The sequence below is a fragment of the Mobula birostris genome, chromosome 15 (genome assembly GCF_030028105.1).
Source record: "Mobula birostris isolate sMobBir1 chromosome 15, sMobBir1.hap1, whole genome shotgun sequence".
NCBI lineage: Eukaryota > Metazoa > Chordata > Chondrichthyes > Myliobatiformes > Myliobatidae > Mobula > Mobula birostris.
Window position 1 is genome coordinate 40497055 of NC_092384.1, and position 25516 is coordinate 40522570.

Below are 25516 nucleotides of genomic sequence, written 5' to 3' on the forward strand. Positions count from 1 at the left end.
AAAATAAGCTGGCAAATTGGAAAAGTCAGCCAAGCCACAGAGTGTTGTCTGCTGATGCTTGCTAGAAAAGACATATATTTTTCTGCTGGTAAAGACAAAATTAGATTTGGCTTTAATGTTATTTACATCTGATTTACCTGTTCTGGTACTTTAATGTAAAATAATTTTTGAAAAATCCTTGTACACATTATTTCCATTTAAATGCGTTCTTTACTAGAGCTTTTACAGAAGATAGAACCAGCATCCATGGAACTTGTAGGAGATTAATTGGGGAAATGTGCTATTTCCTGTCATATTTATTTTGTGTTGGTAGCTGACATCTTAACATGGGGCATGAATAAATCTTCTCCTTATATATTGTGCTGTCACCTTGATAATCTTGTACACTTTATGTTCATTAATGTAGTTTAGTAGTTAATTATTGAGAAAAGAAAGCTAATTTGCGGAAGAATCTTTTAAAGCTTAATTTAGAAACTTACAGCTGAATAAATTTGAAACTTTACTCACTTGGGAAAGGTAACTAATGCTGGAGATATGTCTGAGAGTCAAAATTCATTGAGATTGCAGGCAACAATTGATGATTCAGAGATAAGCCATTTTCTTATTCATGAATTCCTTTGAAATATAACATTAGAAATTTTGGCAATCGCTAATATAACCCATGTGATTTCCACTATTAATAAATGGTGGGAATTGATACCAACTTTTAAATGCACAAAACTATCAAAATTTTAAGCGAGCAATAAAAAAGCCATTGAAAAGAATGAATGTTTGCAACCTCTACATATAAAATGTGATGAAAATTAAGTCTATAGTGATGAAAAAGGACATTTTCAATTTTAGCAATACTTTATTGAATTGTTTATTGATACCTTAAATAGCAACTAGACTTCACAGCCATAGTTTATTAATGTAGTTATTGCAACTGGTAGTCATGAAGCTAAGAAACAAATACTTCATCTACTATAAAACTTTACATTCTTCCCATTTAAGATGGTTTCAAGCACCTTACCTATTGATTCAAGTGTTGGTATGAAAATTAGCATTGCTCCAATAATTTTAATTATTGAAGTGTATAATCAATCAAAAAATATTATCCATATGAATATTTAACTCTTCAGTGGCCTAAATTTTCTGGTCTTGTGTAGACCTCATAAATACTTCCCACAAATATTCAATGGGCTCTATGGCCTGGACGACTTATTTTCTGACCCAAGTTACTACCTAGTCAAACAACAAGAATTCTGCAGATGCTGGAAATTCAAGCAACACACATCAGAGTTGCTGGTGAATGCAGCAGGCCAGGCAGCATCTCTAGGAAGAGGTACAGTCGACGTTTCAGGACGAAGGGTCTCGGCCTGAAACGTCGACTGTACCTCTTCCTAGAGATGCTGCCTGGCCTGCTACTTACTACCTAGTGTTATCTTTATCAAGATTTGTGACATTCAGTCAATTTGATTACGTGGATTCTGGTTAATTGGCATGCATCAGGACAGTACATTTTGGCCCAATTATGTGGGTTCTCCAATGAAAACGTGTACCAGGGTATGGTTGCTGTCACGTGCAGCTACTTGGAGTTGCAGGTGAGTGCTAAGTGTCAGGGTGGAGACTAAAGGTGAGTGAGCTGCCCCAGAATGCTCACAACTAGTCTCATCACCAGAGATGCTCTCCTCCTTGGATAGATAATGTACTGTTTTCATACAATGCATTTGTTTGCATCCTTCAAATTCTTCGTAGTTTCTAACTTGTTGAAATAGTGAAATTGTTTCATTTTCACTCCCAGCCATTCCGAGCATGAATGTTTGAAAGCATTGTGAGCAAAATAGTTCTGTATTGTCTTACTACTTACTTCTCACCAACTATCAGTGACAAAAATCACTGCTTTTTGAACACAACCACACACAACTGATGCCATTTAAAAACTGTTCACTCAGAGCACGGTGTAGTGTCTAATGGCCACGGAAGTGCACACGATTGACGCCAGTTAGAAGCTGTTTGACAGCAATCTCCTGTCCCAATTAAGTGGCATAGTGTCCCAAATAAACAAAGGAAATCCTGGCTACTTTCACAACTAGTTTTTGTTCTATAAGAGTTCTCCCAACTAAACGGCTGTCCCGATTAGCCAATGGCCCAATTAATTAGAATCCACTGTTTTAGCAAGGTAACCGGTCTGTGGCCAGCAGACTGCCCCTTAAGACAGCAGTGAAAACAAGGACGTCACAGTGGGCTAATGGGGCATTTAAAAAAAACAAGGTTTTTGACTCCCAATACCAATTATCTTGCTGGCAAACATGCAGTCCCTGGTAAATAAAATTGAAGATGTCAGAGCTAGGTTATTGTATCAGTGGGACATTAGAACCGCTTGCGTCTTTTGTTTCGTGGGATGTTGTTTAACCTCTTGATGCAGTGATTCTTATTGCTTGCTTCATGATCAATTCCTCATGGTGTAAAAACATGACGGTGCTCTCCCACTCCAGTTCACCAGATTTGGAATACCACGCGATTAAGTGCCGGCCATTTTACCTGCCATGGGTGAATTCAACGATCATTTTGGTAGCAGTGTACATCCCACCAGAGGCCAATGTAAAACAGGTTCTAGACGAACTGAGCGATGTGATCAATGGACATGAGACAACACATCCTGATGCCTTCTCCATCATTTGGAGGATTTTAACCAACCAGCTTAAAAAAGTAACTGAATAATTATTACCAACAAATCGCTTGTAGTACCAGAGGAAACATCACACTGGACCACTGTTACACTACCAAGAGCTATAGCACATTCACACTTTGGAAAGTCTGATCACCTGCTGTACTTCTACTCCCTGAGTACAGACGAAGACTGAAGTCTGCCACACCAGTAATGAGGACCAAGACGGTATGGACAAGGAAAGCACAGAAGTGCTTGCAGGACTGCTTTGAATCAGTGGACTGGACTGTATTCAGCGATTCATCTTTGAGTCTGGATGAGTACACTGCAGTTGTCATCAATTTCATTAAAACCTATGTGGATGAGTGTGAGTCTACAAAAGTTTGCTGTATGTTCACAAACCAAAAGCCGTGGATGAACCAGAGCATTTGTGGTCTGTTGAGGGCTAGATCTGTGCCATTTAAGTCTGGCGACCCATGGCTGTACAAGAAAACCAAGTATGACTTGCAGAGGGCTATTTCAAGAGCCAAGAAACAATTCCGAGTAAGGTTGGAGGTGACATTCGATACATGTCAATTCTGGCAGGGTTTGCAGGACATTACTTTGTACAAAGCCAAACCCAACATCATGAATGCCAGCAGTGCTTCACCACCAGATGAGCTTAATGCCTTTTCTGCTCACTTTGAGAGGGAGAATAAAACTATAGCTGTGAGGATCCCTGCTGCACCTGGTGACCTTGTAATCTTTGTCTTGGAGACTGACGACAGGCTGTCTTTTCAGGAGGTGAACCCTTGCAAGGGTAATGCTCTGAAAACTTGTGCCAACCAACTGGCAGGGGTTTTCAAAAACATTTTTAATCTCTCACTGCTGTGGTTAGAAGTACTCTCCAGCTTCAAAAGGGCAACAATTATACCAGTTCCCAAGAAGAGCACCTCACTACTGGAAGGATGTGGAAACTATAGAACGGGTGCAAAAGAGATTTACAAGGATGTTGCCTGGAGTGGGGAGCATGCCTTATGAGAATAGGTTGAGTGAACTTTTCTCCTTGGAGTGATGGAGGATGAGCGGTCACCTGATAGAGGTGTAGAAGATGATGAAAGGCATTGATTGTGTGGATAGCTTTTTCCCAGGACTGAAATGGTTAACACGAGAGGGCACAGTTTTAAGGTACTTGGAAGTAGGTACAGAAGAGATGTCAGGGGTAAGTTTTTTACACAGAAAGTGGTGAGTAATTGGAATGGGTTGCTGGCGACACTTGTGGAGGCGGATACGATGGGGTCTTTTAAGAGGCTCCTGGATAGGTACATGGAGCTTAGAAAAATAGAGGACTATGCGTAACCCTAGGTAATTTCTAAAGTAAGTACATGTTCAGCACAGAAATGTGGGCCCAAGGGCCTGTATTGTGCTGTAGGTTTTCTATGATTCTTAGAGCTATGTAGCCTGCCTTAACGAATCTTGGCCAATAGCACTCACATCTATGGTGATGAAATGCTTTGAGAGGTTGGCCATGGCTAGAATCAACTCCTGCTTCAGCAAGGACCTGGACCCACTGCAATTTGCCTGTTGCCCCAATAGGTCTACAGCAAGGGAGATATCAGAACTTCTCCACGGGGCCTAGGATCACTTGGACAATACAAGTACCTATTTCAGGATGCTGTTCATTGACTATACCTCAGCATTTAACACCATCATTCCTACAGTCTTGATTAAAAAGCTACAGAACTTGGGCCTCTCTACCTCCCTCTGCAACTGGATCCTCAACTTCCTAACTAGAAGAACACAATCTGTGCAGATTAGTAATAACAGCCCCCTTCGCTGATGGTCAACACTGGCGCACCTCAGGAATGTGTGCTTAGCCCATTACTTTACTCTCCTTATACCAACATCGGTGTGGCTAGTCATAGCTCAATTGCCATCTATAAGTATGCTGATGATACAGCCACTGTTGGCAGAAACTCAAATGGTGACAAGAGGGTGTACAGGAGCAAGATATACCAGCTAGTTGAGTGGTGTCACAATAACAACCTTGCACTCAATGTCAGTAAGACCAACGAGCTGATTCAGGACTTCAGCAAGGGTAAGACGAGGGAATACAAACCAATTCTCAAAGAGTGATCAGAAGTAGAGAGAGTGAGCAATTTCAACTTCCTGGGTGATAATAATCTCTGAGGATCTAACCTGGTTCCAACATATCCATGCAGTTATAAAGAAGGCAAGACAGCGGCCATATTTCATCAGGAATTTGAGGAGATTTGGTTTGTCACTTAAAACACCCAAAAACTTCTGCAGTTATACCGTGGAGAGTATTCTGACAGGCTGCATCACCGTCTGGTATTGAAGGACTACTGCATAGAATCATAAAAAGCTGCAGAGTGTTGTAAAATTAGTCAGCTCCATCATGGGTACTAGCCTCCATAGTATCCAAGATATCTTCAAGGAACAGTGCCTCAGAAGAGTGGCTTCCATGATCAAGGACCCCCATCACCAATGACATGCCCTCTTCTTATTGTTATCATCAGGAAGGAGGTACAGAAGCTTGAAGGCACACACTCAGCAATTCAGGAATATCTTCTTCCCCTTTGCCATCCAATTTCTAAGTGGACATTGAATCCATGAACACTATCTCACTGCTATTTTTTAATTTCTGTTTTTTTCCACTACTTATAATAATTTATCTATTTACTATAGATATGTATACTTGCAGTAATTCTTTTTTTTCTGTATTCATCAAGTATTGCATTCTACTGCTGCCGCAAAGTTAACAAATTTTACAACATATGCTAGTGATGTTAAATCTGATTCTAGTGTCTAAGCAAACAATCAGATTGCAATCTGATCACAAACCAAAGAAAAAAACAATCTTTCATGTTTTAATGTTATTAAGTTGAAAGTTATTGCAGCATGCTCTTGGGTTCAGTAAAAAGTATAAATCAATAGATACTTTTTTCAGAATAACATTAAAAATAATAATTGTGGTAAATTAGACCCATTCCTGCAAGGAGAAGGAGGAGAAGATGGCGGCGTGATGCAGTGCGCGCGGCCTCTCCGGTGAATGATATCTGTAATCTGTCAAGTAGGGTACCTTGCACAATCCTGATTTGATGGAGACAGACGTGAAAGTACGGAGGAACATCTGGAGAAACTTCTGAAATGCCCGCATCGCTGCCGCTGCTACTGTGTGGTAACCAGAATCTCCGGAGCAGAAGGCCCCGAATCCTCGGCTTTGCTTGTTTCGGTGGCCAGGGCGAGGTCAAAGGCGCTTGGCAGAGGATGGCGCTCGGGAGGTTGTATCGGAGGGGCTGGTCGGAGGCTCGAAGTTTTCGGATGGACGGACTCAGTGTCGGCTGCGGTCAGGTGCTTCCAATACATTGGCAAGTTGTCGGTGCCTGGAGGTTTATGGCAGGGAGTTTCTCCCTTTTGCTGCCTGCTATCGGGGACTCGGCAATCGATTGGGACTTGGGACTTTTTTTTACCGTGCCCATGGTCTGTTCTTTATCAAATTATGGTATTGCTTTGCACTGCTGTAACTATATGTTATAATTATGTGGTTCTGTCAGTGTCAGTCTTTGGTTTGTCCTGTTTTTCTGTGATATCACTCTGGAGGAACATTGTATCATTTCTTAATGCATGTATGCATTTCTAAATGACAATAAAAGAGGACTGAGTATTCTCATAATCTAAAAAAGTTGATTTTTCAGGACCAGAAGTATTGTGTAAGCGACATTGGTTTTTTTTTAATATGAAAAGTATTGTGTAAAGTTTACATCAAACTTTGCCTCAGTAAGTAATGCAGCAGCATACTTTGAGGAGGAACAGAATCTCACCTTCAGCAGTCTCTGGGTTTATGTGTTTCACTGTACATGTGTGAACATCAGAAGTTGCAATTTTGTAGAATATTAAAAGGTGTTGTGAACAGTTTTCAAGCCCTTGGAACCAGAAAGTTAAGGCCATTATATTTCTCAGTGAAACATATTTCAGACTCTGTTAGCGCTGATAAAATTAAAGACAGCTGTACCAGGCATTAAGTAATTGTTTTTGATTCCTCATGGTAAAAGATATATTTGTCCTCAGATCACAGAATATTTGTCTTTAATGTTTACAAGTGCTTCAAGTGCATTAAAACTGTGTAGCTGTGTTCACAAATGTTTTGAGTTCTATTTCTGTCTTGGGGAAATGGACATTTCAAGACAGAAAAATACCTAGTTTATATTCCACTACAGAAGTATCAATGAAGTTAAATGAAATTGTCAGCAAACCATACCAATAGCAAGCCACTCAGTTGTGCCATTACCACTGCCTTCAAACAGAGAAAGAAAAACAACATGACATACCTGACAGCACTGTGCTTCACTAAAAGGACTGCAGTGATCCAAGAGGCAGATCACAACCATTACAATAAGGCATGGCCAATGAAAGCAAGTGTTAGTAGAAATAGTACCGAATTTTGAAGTATATTCAAATATTTCATTTGAATAGATTGGTTTATTCAACTTCAAAGTATAAATCTTCATTGTTGAACAAGGATAATTTACAGAAGAATTTGAATATGTATTTTATAAAGTATAATTTCTTTGAACTGAGAGACGTTAGTACCACAATTATACTGGAGGCATTTAGTAACAAGAGAAAGGATGAATTTCATTTACGTTGTTCCTCTTGTGTTACTCCTCCTGTGGAATTCTCCAGCGCATTTTCAGTCTGAGTCTCGGCCTGAAAAGGATCCTGACTGTTTGGAAAACGTGTGGTCCCAGTATCGAAAAAGGGACAACTGAAAGTCTTGAATGACTTCCGTCCAGAGGCTTTGACCTCAAACATTGAAGACCATAAAGAGATTCGTCCTGGCTCACCTCCGACTCCGGTTCTGATCAGCCTTCGATCCCCTGCAGTTTGCCTACCAGGAGCACGTTGGAATCAATGATGCTGTCATCTACCTGCTGAACAGAGCCTACTCCCATTTGGATAAACAGGACAGCACTGTGAGGATCATGTTTTTGTTTTTCTCAAGTGCCTTCAATATCATACAGCCCTCATTGGGGAAAAAACTCCATTCAATGCAGGTTGGCACTTCCACTGTATCCTGGATAATGAACTACCTGACTGGCAGACCACAGTTTGTGCCGTTTCAGAGCAGTGTGTCAGACATGGCTATAAGCAGCACTGGGACCCCACAGGGGACTGTATTGGCTCTCTTCCTGTTTACCATGTATACCTCAGACTTTAGATACAACACTGAGTCATGTCATCTGCAGAAATTCTGTGATGTCTCTGCAATAGTTGGGTGTATAAAGGAAGGACGAGAGGGTGAGTACAGGGCCCTGGTAGCAGATTTTGTCAAATGATGCAAGCTGAATCATCTGCAGCTCAACATCAGTAAGACAAAGGAGATGGTGATGGGCTTTAGGAAGACTAAGCTGCACTGCTCCATACCGTTGATGGTAAGGACTTTCAAGTACCTGGAGGTGCGCCTGGGTGACAGACTTGAGTGGAGCACTAACATAGAGACTACGTACAAGAAGGGCCAGCGTCTCCTCTGCTTCCTGAGGAGACTGAGGTCCATTGCAGGCCTCTCCTTCACATGTTCTACCAGTCTGTTGTCGCCAGTACAATCTTCAATGTGGTGGTATGCTGGGGCAATGGCATCAATGTGGTTGATGCCACCTGGCTAAATAAACTGATTAGAAAGGCTGGCTCTGTTATAGCAGTCAAACTGGACACACTGGAGGCTGTGGTAGAATAAAGGACTCTATGAAAAATCCTGCAATTCTGGACAATGTTTCTCACCCTCTGCATGCCACCTTGGCTGAAGAGGGGAACAATTTTAGTAATAGACTAAGATAACTGTGCTGCTTCAGAGAGCGCTATATGAGGTCATTCTTACCCTTGGCCATTCGGCTTTATAATGAGTCAACCTATAGCCAGGGAAGTGATGACCCCTTCCTGTTAGACAGTTTGAGGTAACTTATCTCTTATTCTTTCTTACTCCTCTCCTATTATTTGTATACCTGTGCACTTGTAATGCTACTGTGACACTAATTTCCTTTGGGATTAATAAAGTATCTATCTGTCTATCTCTGGTCACATCAGATAAGTCTCAGATATAAAACAGGGAACACCATAGCCACTTTCATTCAGCAACAACCCACAAAAAGCAATGTGAAAATAACCAGATAATCATGTATGTAATGTTAGTTGAATGTAAGCGCTGGCCAAGATATCACTCAAGAAATAATGCAACAGGATATTTTGTGTTCACTTGGGATGGAATTTGGAACTCAGTTCAATGATTCATCCAAATGCAGAAACTTCCAACAAAGCTGCACTTGCTCAGTAGAACATCTAAATGCAGCCTAAATATTTGTCCTCAGGTGTGTACTCGGAGCCCATGGAGATGCTACATGGTGAGCCATGGCTTACACTGTAATCAATAGGGTCAGAAGATACTATTTCTGCAAAACAAATATTTTCCATTTTTTTAATTGCAGGGTATCTTGGATGTGCTTGTATTAAATGAAAAAGAAAATTCAGAATTCACCATCCACGCTTTGCGAAATAACTTTGATGCTGACGCTTACTTTGTTAAGGTCATTGGTAAGTGAGAATGATCACATCAGCACAATTTTGAAATCAAACTGGTTGTTATCAAATTAAAATGAAACTGCTCATAGATAATTAAAAGTTTATTTCAGTATTGTTGATCAATCAGTGTTGCAATCAAATGAAACCAAGGAGCATAGAAGTAGTTTTGCTGAAATAATGAAGTTGTTATCTTCAATTCCCAGGGCTGCTTTTCACTGAGACTTATTATTGCAATGCTGAAATATAATCATTTTTCTGTTTTCACTTATGCAGCACATTGAAATACCATAGTAACATTTTTTGAAAGACTGATTTCTAACTCTGTACTTTAAATTACAAACCCTTTAATAGACCTGAAAATTAAGATATTAACAAATTCTTTGGAAACTTTAAAGTATATTCATTCTAGTAAAATCTTGCCTAATTTCCATAAGTATAAACTATTAGCTGGTGTTACCCTTCTCCAATTCTAATAATGCAGGTTGTCTTTAAGATTCCCCGCCCCCATTTACATGTGCTGAACAGTATTACTCTATGACAAGTTGGTAAGAGGCAAAACGTTCACAGTAAATAATTTTCCTTGCCACACAAGTTTTTGATCCTCAGAACATCTTGTAGTGAAATAGTATGGACTTTTTTTCAACTTAAAATGTTTGTGATACCTTAACACTCTTGAAGATTTATGTAAATTCACAGTAGTCATTGCATGTATATCAAAGAAACTGCAAAGAAATTGGAGAACAAATTAATTTGTACTTTCAGGCTGTAACAATTCCTGAATCCTTGATGTGACCTGATGGGAATGTTATATACTTTATTTTAAACTGCTATTCGTGAAGATCTTGAATATATGCTTTGTGTTTGCATTACTTGTAGGCAGCACTTTGAAAATATCTGATTCAGCTTTGTTGATGATTTCAATTTGATGCAACATAGAAAAATACCATTTGTTCTTTTTTTTATTCATTTGTGGCGTCTCCAGCAAGGCCAGCAATTATAGCCCATTCCTAATTATCCTTGACAATGATCTGGTGAGCTGCTGCCTTAAACTGCTACAGTCATTCTAGAGAAGGTGCTCCCATTGTGCTCAAAGGAAGAGAGTTCCACAACTGACTGGTGACAGTGAAGGACCAGTGACATACTTCCAAATCAGAACTTCTAGAAGAGAATCTGCATGTGATAATGTTCATATCTCCCTGCTATCTTTGTCCTTGTTGGGATAAAGGTTACAGGTTTTGGGAGATGTTGTTTAATTATTGTAGACATATGATTATGGTACTTTATGCAGATGGTACAGTTGCAACTATTGTTTACAGATGGTTGAGGAACTGATTGTCTGTGGTGGTTGATGGAATGTCACTCAAACTTGGTCCTTTGTTGTGGATAGTGTCAAGCCTTTTAGAGTGTGATGGCACTGTACTCATTCAGTCAAGAAGAGAGTATTCCATCACACTTCTGGTTTGTTCCTGATAGTGTTCTTGGGTATAAGGAGATTAGTCATTTGCTACTGCATACCCAGCCTCTGGCCTGCCTTAGTTGCCATGATATTTATATGGTTTATGCAGTTGAGTTTCTGGTCACTGGTGACCCCAGTGCCATTGAATTACAAGAAGTAGTGGTTAGACCCTCCCTAGCATTGCATAGATTGTTAAGGATAAAAGGCGCTTCCCAGGGATATGAATAATCTGAATAAATGGTTAACAATACAGCAAATTTAGTAAAGTGTGAAAATACAAGTTATCTGCTTCGATAGAAAATCCTAAAAAACTCTGCTTTTTTTTGTTTTCAAATAGAGATTATAAAATATTGATATTCAAAAGGACAAAGGTGTCTTTGTACACATTACTGAAAGCTAACATGCAAGTGTAAATACAGTAAGATAAATGGTATGTTGCCCTTTATTGCCAGAAGCTTTTAAAGCAATTCTGTTGGACCATGGTGATCTTACCTCTTGGGCACTGTGTACAATTTTCATCACTTTAGTTAAAGAAAAATGTACTTGCTACAGAGAAAGTGCGGCAAAGTTTTAATAGAATCATTTCTGGGATGGCAGATATGTTATATAAAAGAGATTGTGTAGGCTATGTTTCTGTTCTCTAAAGTTTAGAAGAATGAACGGTGACTTCTTGAGACAATATAAAATTTTCAGAGTAAAATGTTACACCTGTTTGAGCTTAGAACCAGACAGTTACAGTATCAAAATAAAAGGTATGTTAACTTGTATTTATTTTTCACTCAATGGGACGTGAACCATTGGGATCCTTTACCCCTGAGTGCTGTGGAGGATCAAGCATCGATCATTAATGCTCAATCGTTAAAACAGAGATCAATGCTATTCTGCACATAAAAAGAATCTGGGGTAGTGCTGAGAAATGGTGTTTGAGGTAGAACAAGGGTCATCTCGTTTAATGGCAGAGTTGGTTCAAATGACTGAACAGCCTACTGCTGTTTTTTTTAATATATTATTATGAGTTATTCGAGTCAACAAAGTTGATTTAATATATTCAGTTTCACTTCCAGAAACATTGAAACATCATGACCCAAGCTTCTTTCTTACCAAGAAGGTTGATGTAGGAAAGGCTGTGGACATTGTCTGCGTGGACTTTAGCAAAGCCTTTGACAAGTCTTGCATGAGAGGCTGCAGCAGGTTAAGTCGCTTAGCATTAAGGATGAAGTAGTCATCTGGATTCATTGACTCAGCAGGAGAAATGAGAGAGTGGTACTAGATGGTTGTCTGTCTGACTGGATCCGCTGTTACTTCTGTATTAATGATTTAGATGATGATGTGGTAAACTGGGACAGCAAATTTTCAGATCAAAATTTGCAGTATGATCTTGAATAGCTGGGAAAATGGGCTGAAAAATAGCAGATGGAATTTTATGTTGACAAGTGTGAGGTGTTGCACTTTGGGAGGACAAACCAGTGCAAGGCTTGCACAGAATCAGAATCAGGTTTATTATCTCCAGCATGTGACGAGAAATTTGTCAAACATAGCAGCAGCAGTTCAATGCAATACATAATCTAGCAGAGAGAAAAAAATAACAATAATAATAAATAAAATTTTAAAAAATAAATAAACAAGTAAATCAATTACGTATATTGAATAGATTTTAAAAACCACGCAAAAACAGAAATACTATATATTTTTTAAAAAGTGAGGTAGTGTCCAAAGCTTCAATGTCCATTTAGGAATCAGATAGCAGAGGGGAAGAAGCTGTTTATGAATCACTGAGTGTGTGCCTTCAGGCTTTTATACCTCCTACCTGATGGTAACAGTGAGAAAAGGGCATGCCCTGGGTGCTGGAGGTTCTTAATAATGGACGCTGCCTTTCTGAGACACTGCTCCCTAAAGGTGGCCTGGGTACTTTGTAGGCTAGTGCCCAAGATGGAGCTGACTAGATTTACAACCTTCTGCAGGTTCTTTTGGTCCTGTGCAGTAGCCCCTCCATACCAGACGGTGATGCAGCCTGTCAGAATGCTCTCCACGGTATATCTATAGAAGTTTTTGAGTGTATTTGTTGACATACCTAATCTCTTCAAACTACTAATAAAGTATAGCTGCCGTCTTGCCTTCTTTATGACTACATCAATATATTAGATCTGCAGAGATCTTGACACCCAGGATCTTGAAGCTGCTCACTCTATCCACTTCTGACCCCTCTATGAGGATTGGTATCTGTTCCTACATCTTGCCCTTCCTGAAGTCCACAATCAGCCCTTCAGTCTTACTGACGTTGAGTGTCAGGTTGTTGCTGCGGCACCATTCCACAGTTGGCATATCTCACTCCTGTACGTCCTTTCATCACCACCTGAGATTCTACCAACAGTGGTTGTATTGTCAGCAAGTTTATAGATGGTATTTGAGCTATGTCTAGCCACACAGTCACGTGTATATAGAGAGTAGAGCAGTGGGCTAAGCACACACCCCTGAGGTGCGCCAGTGTTGATCATCAGCGAGGAGGATATGTTATTACCAATATGCATAAACTGTGGTCTTCTGGTTAGGAAGTCAAGGATCCAATTGCAGAGGGAGGTACAGAGGCCCAGGTTCTCCAACTTCTCAATCAGGATTGTGGGAATGATGGTATTAAATGTTGTGCTGTTGTCGATGAACAGCATCCTGACATAGGTGTTTGTGTTGTCTGGGTTGTCTAAAGCTGTGTGGCGAGCCATTGAGATTACATCTGCCGTTGACCTATTCCTAAGGTCCAGGTCCTTGCTGAGACAGGAGTTCAATCTATTCATGACCAACCTCTCAAACATTTCATCACTGACGACGTGAGTGCTACCGGGCCATAAACAATAGACAATATGTGCAGGAGTAGGCCATTCAGCCCTTCGAGCCAGCACCGCCATTCACTGTGATCATGGCTGATCATCCACAATCAGTATCCACTTCCTGCCTTATCCCCATAACCTTTGATTCTGCTATTTAAGAGCTCTATCCATCTCTTTCTTGAAAACATCCAGAGACTTGGCCTCCACTGCCTTCTGGAGCAGAGCATTCCACATATCCACCACTCTCTGGGTGAAAAAGTTTTTCCTCAACTCCGTTCTAAATGGCCTACACCTTATTCTTAAACTGTGGCCTCTGGTTCTGGACTCACCCATCAGCAGGAACATGTTTCCTGCCTCCAGTGTGTCCAATCCCTTTATAATCTTATATGTTTCAATCAGATCCCCTCTCATCCTTCTAAATTCCAGAGTATACAAGCCCAGTCGCTCCAATCTTTCAACATATGACAGTCCCGCCATCCCGGGAATTAACCTTGTGAACCTACGCTGCACTCCCTCAATAGCAAGAATGTCCTTCCTCAAATTTGGAGACCAAAACTGCACAAAATACTCTAGGTGTGGTCTCACCAGGGCCCTGTACAGCTGCAGAAGGACCTCTTTGCTCCTATACTCAGTTCCTTTGTTATGAAGGCCAGCACGCCATTAGCTTTCTTCACTGCCTGCTGTACCTGCATGCTTGCTTTCAGTGACTGATGTACAAGAACACCTAGATCTCGTTGTACTTCCCCTTTTCCTAACTTGACTCCATTTAGATAATAATCTGCCTTCCTGTACTTACCACCAAAGTGGATAACCTCACATTTAACCACATTAAACTGCATCTGCCATGCATCCGCCCACTCACCCAGCCTGTCCAAGTCACCCTGCATTCTCATAACATCCTCCTCACATTTCACACTGCCACCCAGTTTTGTGTCATCTGCAAATTTGCTGATGTTACCTTTCATCCCTTCATCTAAATCATTAACATATATTGTAAACAGCTGCGGTCCCAGCACTGAACCCTGCGGTACCCCACTGGTCACTGCCTGCCATTCCGAAAGGGACCCGTTAATCGCTACTCTTTGTTTCTTGTCAGCCAGCCAGTTTTCAGTCCATGTCAGTACTCTTCCCCCAATACCATATGCCCTAATTTTGCCCACTAATCTCCTATGTGGGACTTTATCAAAGGCTTTCTGAAGGTCCAGGTACACTACATCCACTGGCTCTCCCTTGTCCATTTTCATAATTACATCCTCAAAAAATTCCAGAAGATTAGTCAAGCACGATTTCCCCTTCGTAAATCCATGCTGACTCGGACCTGTCCTGTTACTGCCATGCAAATGTGTCGTAATTTCATCTTTTATAATTGACTCCAGCATCTTTCCCACCACTGATGTCAGGCTAACCGGTCTATAATTCCACCACTATCCCACCACTAAGCACATCTTTCCCTCCCCACCTCTCTCTGCATTCCGCAGGGATCGCTCCCTATATCCCACCACTAAGCACATCTTTCCCTCCCCCCCTCCCTTTGCATTCCGCAGGGATCGCTCCCTACGCAACTCCCTTGTCCATTCGTCCCCCCCCATCCCTCCCCATTGATCTCCCTCCTGGCACTTATCCATGTAAGCGGAACAAGTGCTACACATGCCCTTACACTTCCTCCCTTACCACCATTCAGGGCCCCAAACAGTCCTTCCAGGTGAGGCAACACTTCACCTGTGAGTCGACTGGGGTGATATACTGCGTCCGGTGCTCCCGATGTGGCCTTTTATATATTGGCGAGACCCGACGCAGACTGGGAGACCGCTTTGCTGAACATCTACGCTCTGTCCGCCAGAGAAAGCAGGATCTCCCAGTGGCCACACATTTTAATTCCACATCCCATTCCCATTCTGACATGTCTATCCACGGCCTCCTCTACTGTAAAGATGAAGCTACACTCAGGTTGGAGGAACAACATCTTATATTCCGTCTGGGTAGCCTCCAACCTGATGGCATGAACATCGACTTCTCTAACTTCTGCTAAGGCCCCACCTCCCCCTCGTACCCCATCTGTTACTTATTTTTATGCACACATTCTTTCTCTCACTCTCCTTTTTCTCCCTCTGTCCCTCTGAATATACCTCTTGCCCATCCTCTGGGTCCCCCCCCCCTTGTCTTTCTTCCTGGACCTCCTGTCCCATGATCCTCTCGTATCCCCTTTTGCCTATCACCTGTCCAGCTCTTGGCTCTATCCCTCCCCCTCCTGTCTTCTCCTATCATTTTGGATCTCCCCCTCCCCCTCCAACTTTCAAATCCCTTACTCACTCTTCCTTCAGTTAGTCCTGATGAAGGGTCTCGGCCTGAAACGTCGACTACAGATGCTGCCTGGCCTGCTGCGTTCACCAGCAACTTTGATGCGTGTTGCTTGAATTTCCAGCATCTGCAGAATTCCTGTTGTTTGCGGTCTATAATTCCCTGTTTTCTCTCTTCCTCCTTTCTTGAAAAGTGGGACAACATTAGCCATCCTCCAATCCACAGGAACTGATTCTGAATCTATAGAACATTGGAAAATGATTACCAATGCGTCCACGATTTCTAAAGCCACCTCCTTAATTACCCTGGGATGCAGACCATCAGGTCCCGGGGACTTATTAGCCTTCAGACCCAACAGTCTATCCAACACCATTTCCTGCCCAATACAAATTTCCTTCAGTTCATCCATTACCCTAGGTCCTTTGGCCACTATTATATCTGCGAGATTGTTTTTGTGTTCCCTAGTGAAGACAAATCCAAAGCACCTGTTCAACTCCTCTGCCATTTCCTTGTTCCCCATAATAAATTCACCCGTTTCTGTCTTCAAGGGCCCAATTTTGGTCTTAACTATTTTTTTCCTTTTCGCATACCTGAAGAAGCTTTTACTATCCTCCTTTATATTCTTGGCTAGTTTACCTTCATACCCCATTTTTTCTCCGCGTATTACCTAGTAGTCATTAAGGCAGCCCACATTATTCTTCTTAGGCATTGGTATAATTGTTGCCTTTTTGAAGCAAGTTGAACTTCCGCCCATAGCAGTGAGAGGTTGAAAATGTCCTTGAATACTCCTGCTACTTGTTTGGCACAGGTTTTCAGAGCCTTACCAGGTACTCCATCGGGACCTTCTGCCTTGAGAGGGTTCACTCTCTTCAACAACAGTCTAACATTGGCCTCTGAGACGGATATCACAGGGTCATCAGGTGCGGCAGGGATCTTCACAGCTGTAGTTGTGTTCTCCCTTTCAAAGCGTGCATAGAAGGTGTTGAGTTCATCTGGTAGTGAAGCATCATTGCCACTCCTACTATTGGTACAGTAAAAGGTGGGGCTCTGTGATGTGCCATGGAACAAACAGACCAGGGATTACAGATTCATAATTCCTTGAAAGCTGAATCATGGGTAGATTGTTGTAAATAATTATTTACAATTATAGCTATTTTTAGCCAGACCATAAAGCAAACTTTAATCAGGGCATTGGCTACAAGAGTTGGGATTTTAATCTGAAGCTCTACAAGATGTTGATGAGGCCAAATTTAGAGTATGGTTTGCAGTTCTAGCCACATACCTGCAGGAAAGATGTAAATCAGCTTGAAAGAGCACAGGTGGAAACTTGCAGGGTTGTTGCCAGGCCTTGAGGACCTGAGATATAGGGAAATGTTGACTAGGCTAGTACTTGGTTCCCTGGAGCGCAGGAGAATGAGGGAGGATTTCATATAGGTATACAAAATTATGAGGGGTAGAGATAGAATGAATGCATGCAGGGTTTTCCCATCAGGCAGGGTGAGACTAGAAGCAGAGGTGGTAGATTTGGGGTGAAAGAAATATTCAAAGGAATTAGAGGAGAAACTTCTTCACAGAGGATGGTGCAAGTGTGGAATGAGCTGTCAGCAGAAGTGGTAGAGGCTGGTTCAATTGTAACAAGAGAAGTTTTCATGGGTACATGGATGGGTGGGATTTGGAGGGATATGGCCCAGGTGCAGGTCGATGAGACAAGGCAGAATATCAGGTCAGCATGGACTAAGGAGACTGAAGGTCCTGTTTTGTGCTATAGTATTCTGATTCTATGGCTCTACTAGTTGCACTTGCCAACAGTTTAGGTGCCTTATTAGACAATTTGGATCAAGCTAAGAAACCACAAAGATCAGAGAACATGGATAGTTGTTTTTAGTGGTAAGGCATACACAGGAGATTAGTTGAGCGCATGATAGAGTAGTACTGTGGGAACTTGAATAAATATGGAAACCTGATCTGCATGTACAAACATTTGTAGACTGATAATTCAAATTAGTTGTAATAAGAGAGAGGACGCATTTATGGAACGTAGCAGAGATGGTTTTCTAGTTGAGTGTTGAGGGATCAGGAAAAGAGCTAAATTGTGCAATGGGAAGACTTACTTATTTACTGCCTCTTATGATGTTGGTATTTAGGGCAGTAATGAAGGTCCTCCATCTCTGGCAGTGTTCAAGGCTTCCTTCACCATGCCAGTAGCTTCCTCTCAGCTTTCACTACTGTCATTCATGCAGGTCCTGGGTGGAGACTCAGGAACATCATCGCATTCAGATGTAGAAGGATCTTTCATTAACACAAAATACTCTGCAGATGCTGGGGTCAAAGCAACATGCACAACACGCTGGAGGAACTCAGCAGGTCGGGCAGCATCCGTGGAAACGAACAGTCAACGTCTCAGCCCGAAACGTCGACTGTTTGTTTCCACGGATACTGCCCAACCTGCTGAGTTCCTCCAGAGGATTCTTCATTGCTGTTTCCATAACAGTTTTGTTTTACCAGTCAGGGTTGTTAGCCCTGAGCTGAACCCCAAAACCTGGAGGACCAGTTGACCACTCGTAGTCCAGAGTTTGCTCTTTGATCTGTTTGGTATGGATGACCCTTTGCTCAAAGCTCACATTTTGCTTTTCATTTTAGCAATTAATTGAATGAATGTAGTCATTCTCATATTTCATCTTTCTCATTTTTCCTTATGACAAAGAAAGAGGCTAGATGGCTCATTAAGTCTGTGTCAGCTTTGAGTCATCCCATTTCTTCACTTATTTCATTGACCTCCATTGTCTTATTTATCCGTTAACTCCACCCTTCCCCACCCCTCCTTAATTTTTCTGCCACCTCCTTACATTGGGGGTAATTAACAGTTAGAACATCTTTAGTAACACCCAGGAAAACGTATAGAAATCAGATGGAAACCCTGCAAACCACCCAGATGCTTTGAGATCAGGTTTGAATCCCTGCCACCAGAGCTATGAGGCAGCAGCTAGTATAGATCGATAGATACTTTGTCAATTCCAAAGCGTCATAGTAGCATTACAAGTGCACAGATATACAAATATATAAATTTTAGAAGAGAAGTAAGAAAGAATAAAGAAATAAGTTACCTCAAACAGTCTAACAGGAGGAGGTCATCACTTCCTCACCTATAGGTTGACTCATTATAGAGTTTAATGGTCGAGGGTAAGAATGACCTCACGTAGCGCTCTTTGGAGCAGCGCAATTGTCTTATTCAACTACTAAAAGTGCTCCTTTGTTAGCATGCAGAAGGTGAGAAACATTGTCCAGAATTTCCAGTATTTTCTGTAGGGTCCTTTTGTTCTACCACAGCCTTCAGTGTGACCAGTTTGGCTCTTATAACAAAGCAGCGTTTCTAATCAGTCTATTGAGCCCATGCTGATGCCATTGCCGTAGCATACCACCCCATAGAAGATAGTACTGGCAACAACAGATTAGTAGAACATGTGAAGGAGAGGTCTGCATACTCTGAAGGACCTCAGTCTCCTCAGGAAGTAAAGCCAACTCTGGCCCTTCTTGTACACAGCCTCTGTGTTGGTGCTCCACTCTGTCATCCAAGTATTTGTTGGTCCTCACCACATCCACATCCTCACATCAGTAGTAACAGGAAGCAGCGCAGGCTTAGTTTTCCTAAAGTTCATCAACATCTCCGTTGTCTTAGTGATGTTGAACTGCAGATGATTCCGCTTGCACCATTTGACAACATCCTCCACCAATGCTCTGTATTCATCCAATATCTGATAATATGTGGGACAGCACAGTCTTGTCATGGTTAAATGCTAGCTGTATTTTCACCTGGTTAAAAAGGTCAGGACTTAAAAAGTATTATTAAAGCTTTAAGCATAAATTGTATTCTATTCTTTGCCCAAGATATTAAGACAGAATGAGATATCTACCACTAAGAGAAGATAAAAGATCTTGTAACATGATTTTGAAGAGCAGAATTTTTAACTTATTGAGATACAGCATGGAATAGGCCCTTCTGGCCCTTCAAGCCACGCCACCCAGCAATCCCCCAATTTAATCCTAGCCAAAACAAGGGACAATTTACAATGATCAATTAACCTACCAACTGGTACATCTTTAGACTCTGGGAGGAAACTGGAGCATTCAGGGGAAACCCATGCAGTCACAGGGAGAACATACAAACTCCTTGCAGGCAATGGCAGGAATTGAACACCACTCACTTGCACTATAAAGCATTATACTAACCACTGCACTACTGTTATATTCCTTAATGTCTAAGACAATATTTATGTTTCAACAACTTCAGAAGACAATACATTATTATCAATTTTATTGGTTTATAGAGATTTGCTGAATAAAAATTGATTGCTGCATTTCGTAATTTGCTAATTATAGACCATTTTGGGGCAACCTGATTCTCTTTGAACGCTACATAAACATATGTGTGCCTTTCTGTAACATGTATTCATGAAATGTGTGTGTGTGTGTGTGTGTGTGTGTGTGTAAATTTATTTAAAAACATGAAAAAAATAGTGGATCCAACACTGATTCCTGTAGAACACCACTCTTCAGGACGTAAATTCAGTATTTTGATGAATGTTTAAGTAGCTGTAAGTTGTACTGTATTCAGTTAATATTATCTTTATAAATTAGGTTCAATTTCTTACTTGCATCAGGCAAACTTTGCTATATATCATTAAGCTTAATAGGTCCAAATTTAATAGAAACATTTAATTCTTAAAGTTAATTTTTTTGAATGGAAAAATACCCATAGTCACAGATGACCTGTCCCTGTGCTATAATAACACAATATCAGAACTGAGAGATCACAGCTGTTGGGACAGATCTTCATTATTAAGAAAATCTATATTTGGAAGACATAACATTAAATTAAAATAGTTTATTTAATTTCATATCTTCATGTAGGTATAATATGATAGTTTATTTTGTACAACAGAGGACAGTGATTTCTGCAATCAAAGAGGTAGAAGTTTCAAATCTCATTGTGGTATGTTTTGAAAGTGAATTCAGTACAATTTTGGGATCGCAAATGAAAATGAGATAGAAAGTTTTTAAAAACGTAAACGAGGAATTCTGCAGATGCTGGAAATTCAAGCAACACACATCAAATTTGCTAGTGAACGCAGCAGGCCAGGTAGCACTATATATTGGCGAGACCCGATGCAGACTGGGAGATCGTTTTGCTGAACACCTACGCTCTGTCCGCCAGAGAAAGCAGTATCTCCCAGTGCCCACACATTTTAATTCCACATCCCATTCCCATTCTGATATGTCTATCCACGGCCTCCTCTACTGTAAAGATGAAGCCACACTCAGGTTGGAGGAACAACACCTTATATTCCGTCTGGGTAGCCTCCAACCTGATGGCATGAACATTGACTTCTCTAACTTACGCTAATGCCCCACCTCCGCCTCGTACCCCATCCGTTATTTATTTATATACACACATTCTTTCTCTCTCTCCTTTATCTCCCTCTATCCCTCTGACTATACCCCTTGCCCATCCTCTGGGTTTTTTTTCCCCCCTCTCCCTTTTCCTTCTCCCTGGGCCTCCTGTCCCATGATCCTCTCATATCCCTTTTGCCAATCAACTGTCCAGCTCTTGGCTCCATCCCTCCCCCTCCTGTCTTCTCCTATCATTTTGGATCTCCCCCTCCCCCTCCCACTTTCAAATCTCTTACTAGCTCTTCCTTCAGTTAGTCCTGACGAAGGGTCTCAGCCCGAAACATCAACTGTACCTCTTCCTAGAGATGCGCCTGGCCTGCTGTGTTCACCAGCAACTTTGATGTGTGTTGCTAGAAAGTTTTTAAATTGTTATAAGAATCTAAATAACTTATTAATGCCCTGTAATGTAGAGAATCTACTCTGCATAATTTGCACATTATTTCTTTCCCAAACCATTGCATTCACTGTTAGTACCTTTGAGACAATGTGTCATCATCATCATCAGGTGCCGTGCCCAGTTTGAGTTTTGACTGCCATGGCCCACACACTCCTGTTTCGAGTCAAGTGGATCAATTCATTGGTATTCATTTCCAGTTCTCTGGCTGCTGTCTCCATCATCATTTGTCTTTGTCTTCCCTTCACTTTCTTCCCTTCAATCTTTCCCATAATTACCGTGCATTCTAACTCCTCTTTCCTAATCACATGTCCAATGAAGTTATGTTGCCGTTTCATGATCTCATACATTATTTCTCTTTTTGTTTGCTCTGTTCATGACATCCTCGCTAGATATTCGTTTCATCCATGATATTCTTTGTATTCTCCTCAAAAACCACATTTCTGCTGCCTCAATTCATTTCCTCATGTTACTAGATATTGTCCAACATTCTGAGCCATATAACATAACTGGATAAACGTAACATTTCAGTACTCTGAGGTGGGTTGTCGTGCCTAGTTTAGTATTGGTCAGTATACCCTTCATTCTCGTAAAGGTGTTTTTTGCCATCCCTATTCTTGTTTTGATGTCCATCTCACACCTGCCATCTGATGTCACCCAGCTTCCTAAGTAACAAAAGTTCTGTAGTTGTTTTATGTCTTCCCTGTTTATTCTTAGCCTACAGATAGGATTCTCCTTCTTTTTGGATATCACCATGCATGCTGTCTTTTTGCAATTGATAGATAGACCCATTTTTGCACTTTCTTCAACAACTACAGGTTTCCCCCGCTATCCGAAGGTAGAGCGTTCCTATGAAATGGTTCGTAAGCCAAAATGTCGTAAAGTGAATAAGCAATTACCATTTATTAATATGGGAAAAAATTTTGAGTGTTCCCAGACCCAAAAAATAACCTACAAAATCATGCCAAATAACACATAAAACCTAAAATAACAGTAACATATAGTAAAAGCAGGAATGATATGATAAACACACAGCCTACATAAAGTAGAAATACTTTTCTGCAGCGCTGTCTAGCGCAGCGAAAATCTTGCAGAAGTGCTCTCGGCAAAAACAGGGCGCAAGCACTGTCAGCTGAAACACTCTCTCCAGTAACCTTTAAGCTATGAAGCTGCCAAATCATACCAAACAACACATAAAAATGCACAGCCTACATAAAGTAGGAATAATGTATGTGCAGTGTAGTTTCACTTACCGGAATCAGGAAGACTCCAATAAATTGCAGATTTGTCACAGTTAAACACTTGCTTATATGAATAACCACCCGACGCAATCAGCAATCACCTCTGATCTGGGCCGACATTTACGTGCTGGGCAGCACCTAATTAATTAGCTTGTTTATTTCGGCTTTTTTCTTAAAGATGTGCTGTGTGCGTTCTGACTGCCTCTGCACCACTGCATTCATTGCGGCAATGTTTCGGTTGGCGGCCCGGAAGTTTGGGACAACTGCTTAAACTATGAAGCTGCCCTCGCCTCAGAAACCGATCAAACCACCCATGACTACCTTTAAATTCCACTTTCATCACCATCGTCCAGTGCTTTCTGTTTCAGCTTATTAAAAAGACTGACTGATTTCTCCTTAAGTATAAGAAAACTTAACGGAGCACCACGGTTTATGCACCCATCAATCCACTCAAGCAATAGACTTTCCATTTTATCCTTTATTGGATGCTGACTAAGAGAGACTACTTTGCTATGAGCAGAACCAACAGTAACATCGACAGCTTTCAAAATTCTTTCTCTCTGCGCATAAATAGTGCAAATGGTGGACACAGGCAAGTTCAACGCGCGGACAGTGTCCTTACTTCGTTCACCATGATCGAAACGCTTAATTATATCTAATTTTACGCTAAGTGTAACACCCTTACGAGTTCTTTTAGGCTTTTCCGATACCTTAGAACTCATCTTGCTAATGAATGCACAAAATAAATCGAGATAAAGCACGTGTTTAAGCAATGTCGGCTAGAATGCAGTTCCAGGTGAGGAGCTTGGCTGTTTGGGCGCACTGCCTTTTTTTCGTAACAGTGAAAACACCTTCTGTTAGCGAAAACAGGTAACTAATATAGGTCTTTCGTAACAGCGAGGTTTCGTAAAGCGAACGTTCGGAAAACGGGGGCCACCTGTATATCAATTAAGTTTTGTAGTTCTTCCTCCGTACTTGCAATTAACACAGATAACTTAGGATAAGCAATAACATGCCGAGTTGCCCACATCCTAAGAACAATGAAGGTTCAATTACTGAATGATCAAAATCTGTTTCCAGTAAAATGTAATTGTTAAAGTGGTGCAGTTATTATCTTTACTGGAAATTGTTCTGCAAATTTAATTCTCTTTAATTATCCCACCTATATTATTACTGAGTCAATTTATGTATAACCATTAATCTAAAGATTAAAGATTAGCTTTATTGTCACGTGTACATTGAAACATACAGTGAGATGCATCGTTTGCATCAATGACCAACATAGTCTGAGGATTGTGCTGGAGGCAGCCCACAGGTGTCATTACAATTCCAATGCCAGCACAGAATGACCACAACTCACTAATGTTAACAGCTGGAGCACCCAAAGGAAACACACAGTCACGGGGAGAGTGTACAAACTCCTCACAGATAGTGGTGGGAATTGGACCCTGACTGGTGGTTGTGGGCACTATGAAGTGTTGCACTAACCACTGCGCTACATGCTGCCTATGGTACGGCTGAGTAGTTATAAACATTAATGTATTTCTTTTTATTATGTTTGCTTCTTATCCATATTCTTAAATTTTCACTAAATTAAATTAGCTTCTGTAAAACAAAGTTGATTGGAATGGGACACTAGTAGGGATGATGGAAGAGAAGCGATGTTGGAGTTTCTGGGAGTAATTAGGAAGATGCAGGATCAGTTCATCCCAAAGAAGAAGAAGCATTCTAAATGGAGGATAAGGTAATTGTGGGTGACAAGAGAAGTCAAAGACAAGATAAAAGTCAAAAAAGAGGCTTTCAATATAACAAACATTAGTGGGAAGCCAGAGAATTGGGAAAATTTTAAGGATGTGTTAACGTTGGAGAAGGTCCAGAGGAGGTTTACAAGAATAATCCCAGGAATGAAAGGGTTAATGTGAGAGGAACATTTGATGGCTCTGCCCCTATACTCACTGGAGTTCAGAAGATTCAGTTGGGCTTTCAGTAAAACCTACCAAATATTGAAAGACCTGGATAGAGTGGACTTAAAGAGGAAATGTCTTCAATAGTGAGAAAGTCTAGGACCAGAGAGCAGAGCCTCAGAACAGAAAGGCATCCCATTAGAACAGAGATGAGGAGGAATTTCTTTAGCCAGAGGATGGAGAATCTGAGGAATCCATTGCCACTAATGCCTATGGAGACCAAGTCATTGGGCACTTTTAAAGCCCAAGTTTGATAAGTTCTTGATTAGTAAGCTTGTCAAAGGTTGCAGGGAAAATTCAGGTGAATCTGGTTGAGAGGAAAATGAATCGTCAATGGTGGAGCAGACTTGATGGACTGAATGACCTAATTCTGCTCCTACGTCTTATGGTGTAGAACATTTTTTTTTAGAATTTGAAGAATGGACCTTAAATGAAGTCCTAGTTAGGTTGTAGACTTCATGATAATTTCCTTGTTAAAGCCATCAAAATGTATATATTATTTTCACAACTTACCACAATAGTTTGAATCTTTAATCATAAGGCCTCTGTATGTTGTACAGTAGCTTAAGAGATTTTAGGAACTATTTTCTTTATAAGTATATGTTGATAATATGAAAATATGTGTCAAGATTTGCAAATTATGCCAAATTGTGGTGGCCGTGGAATT

The 25516-nt window shown here is 41.0% G+C and overlaps 1 protein-coding gene across 2 annotated transcripts in view; it reads left to right on the plus strand.

The window, feature by feature from the left end:
* itfg1 (integrin alpha FG-GAP repeat containing 1) overlaps window positions 1-25516 on the plus strand; it is a 261975-nt gene that overhangs the window by 157859 nt on the left and 78600 nt on the right. For both annotated transcript variants that reach the window (XM_072279639.1, XM_072279638.1), the window contains exon 12: window positions 9133-9238. In XM_072279639.1, the coding sequence (XP_072135740.1) occupies window positions 9133-9238 (106 nt within the window). The remainder of the gene's footprint in view (window positions 1-9132; window positions 9239-25516) is intronic.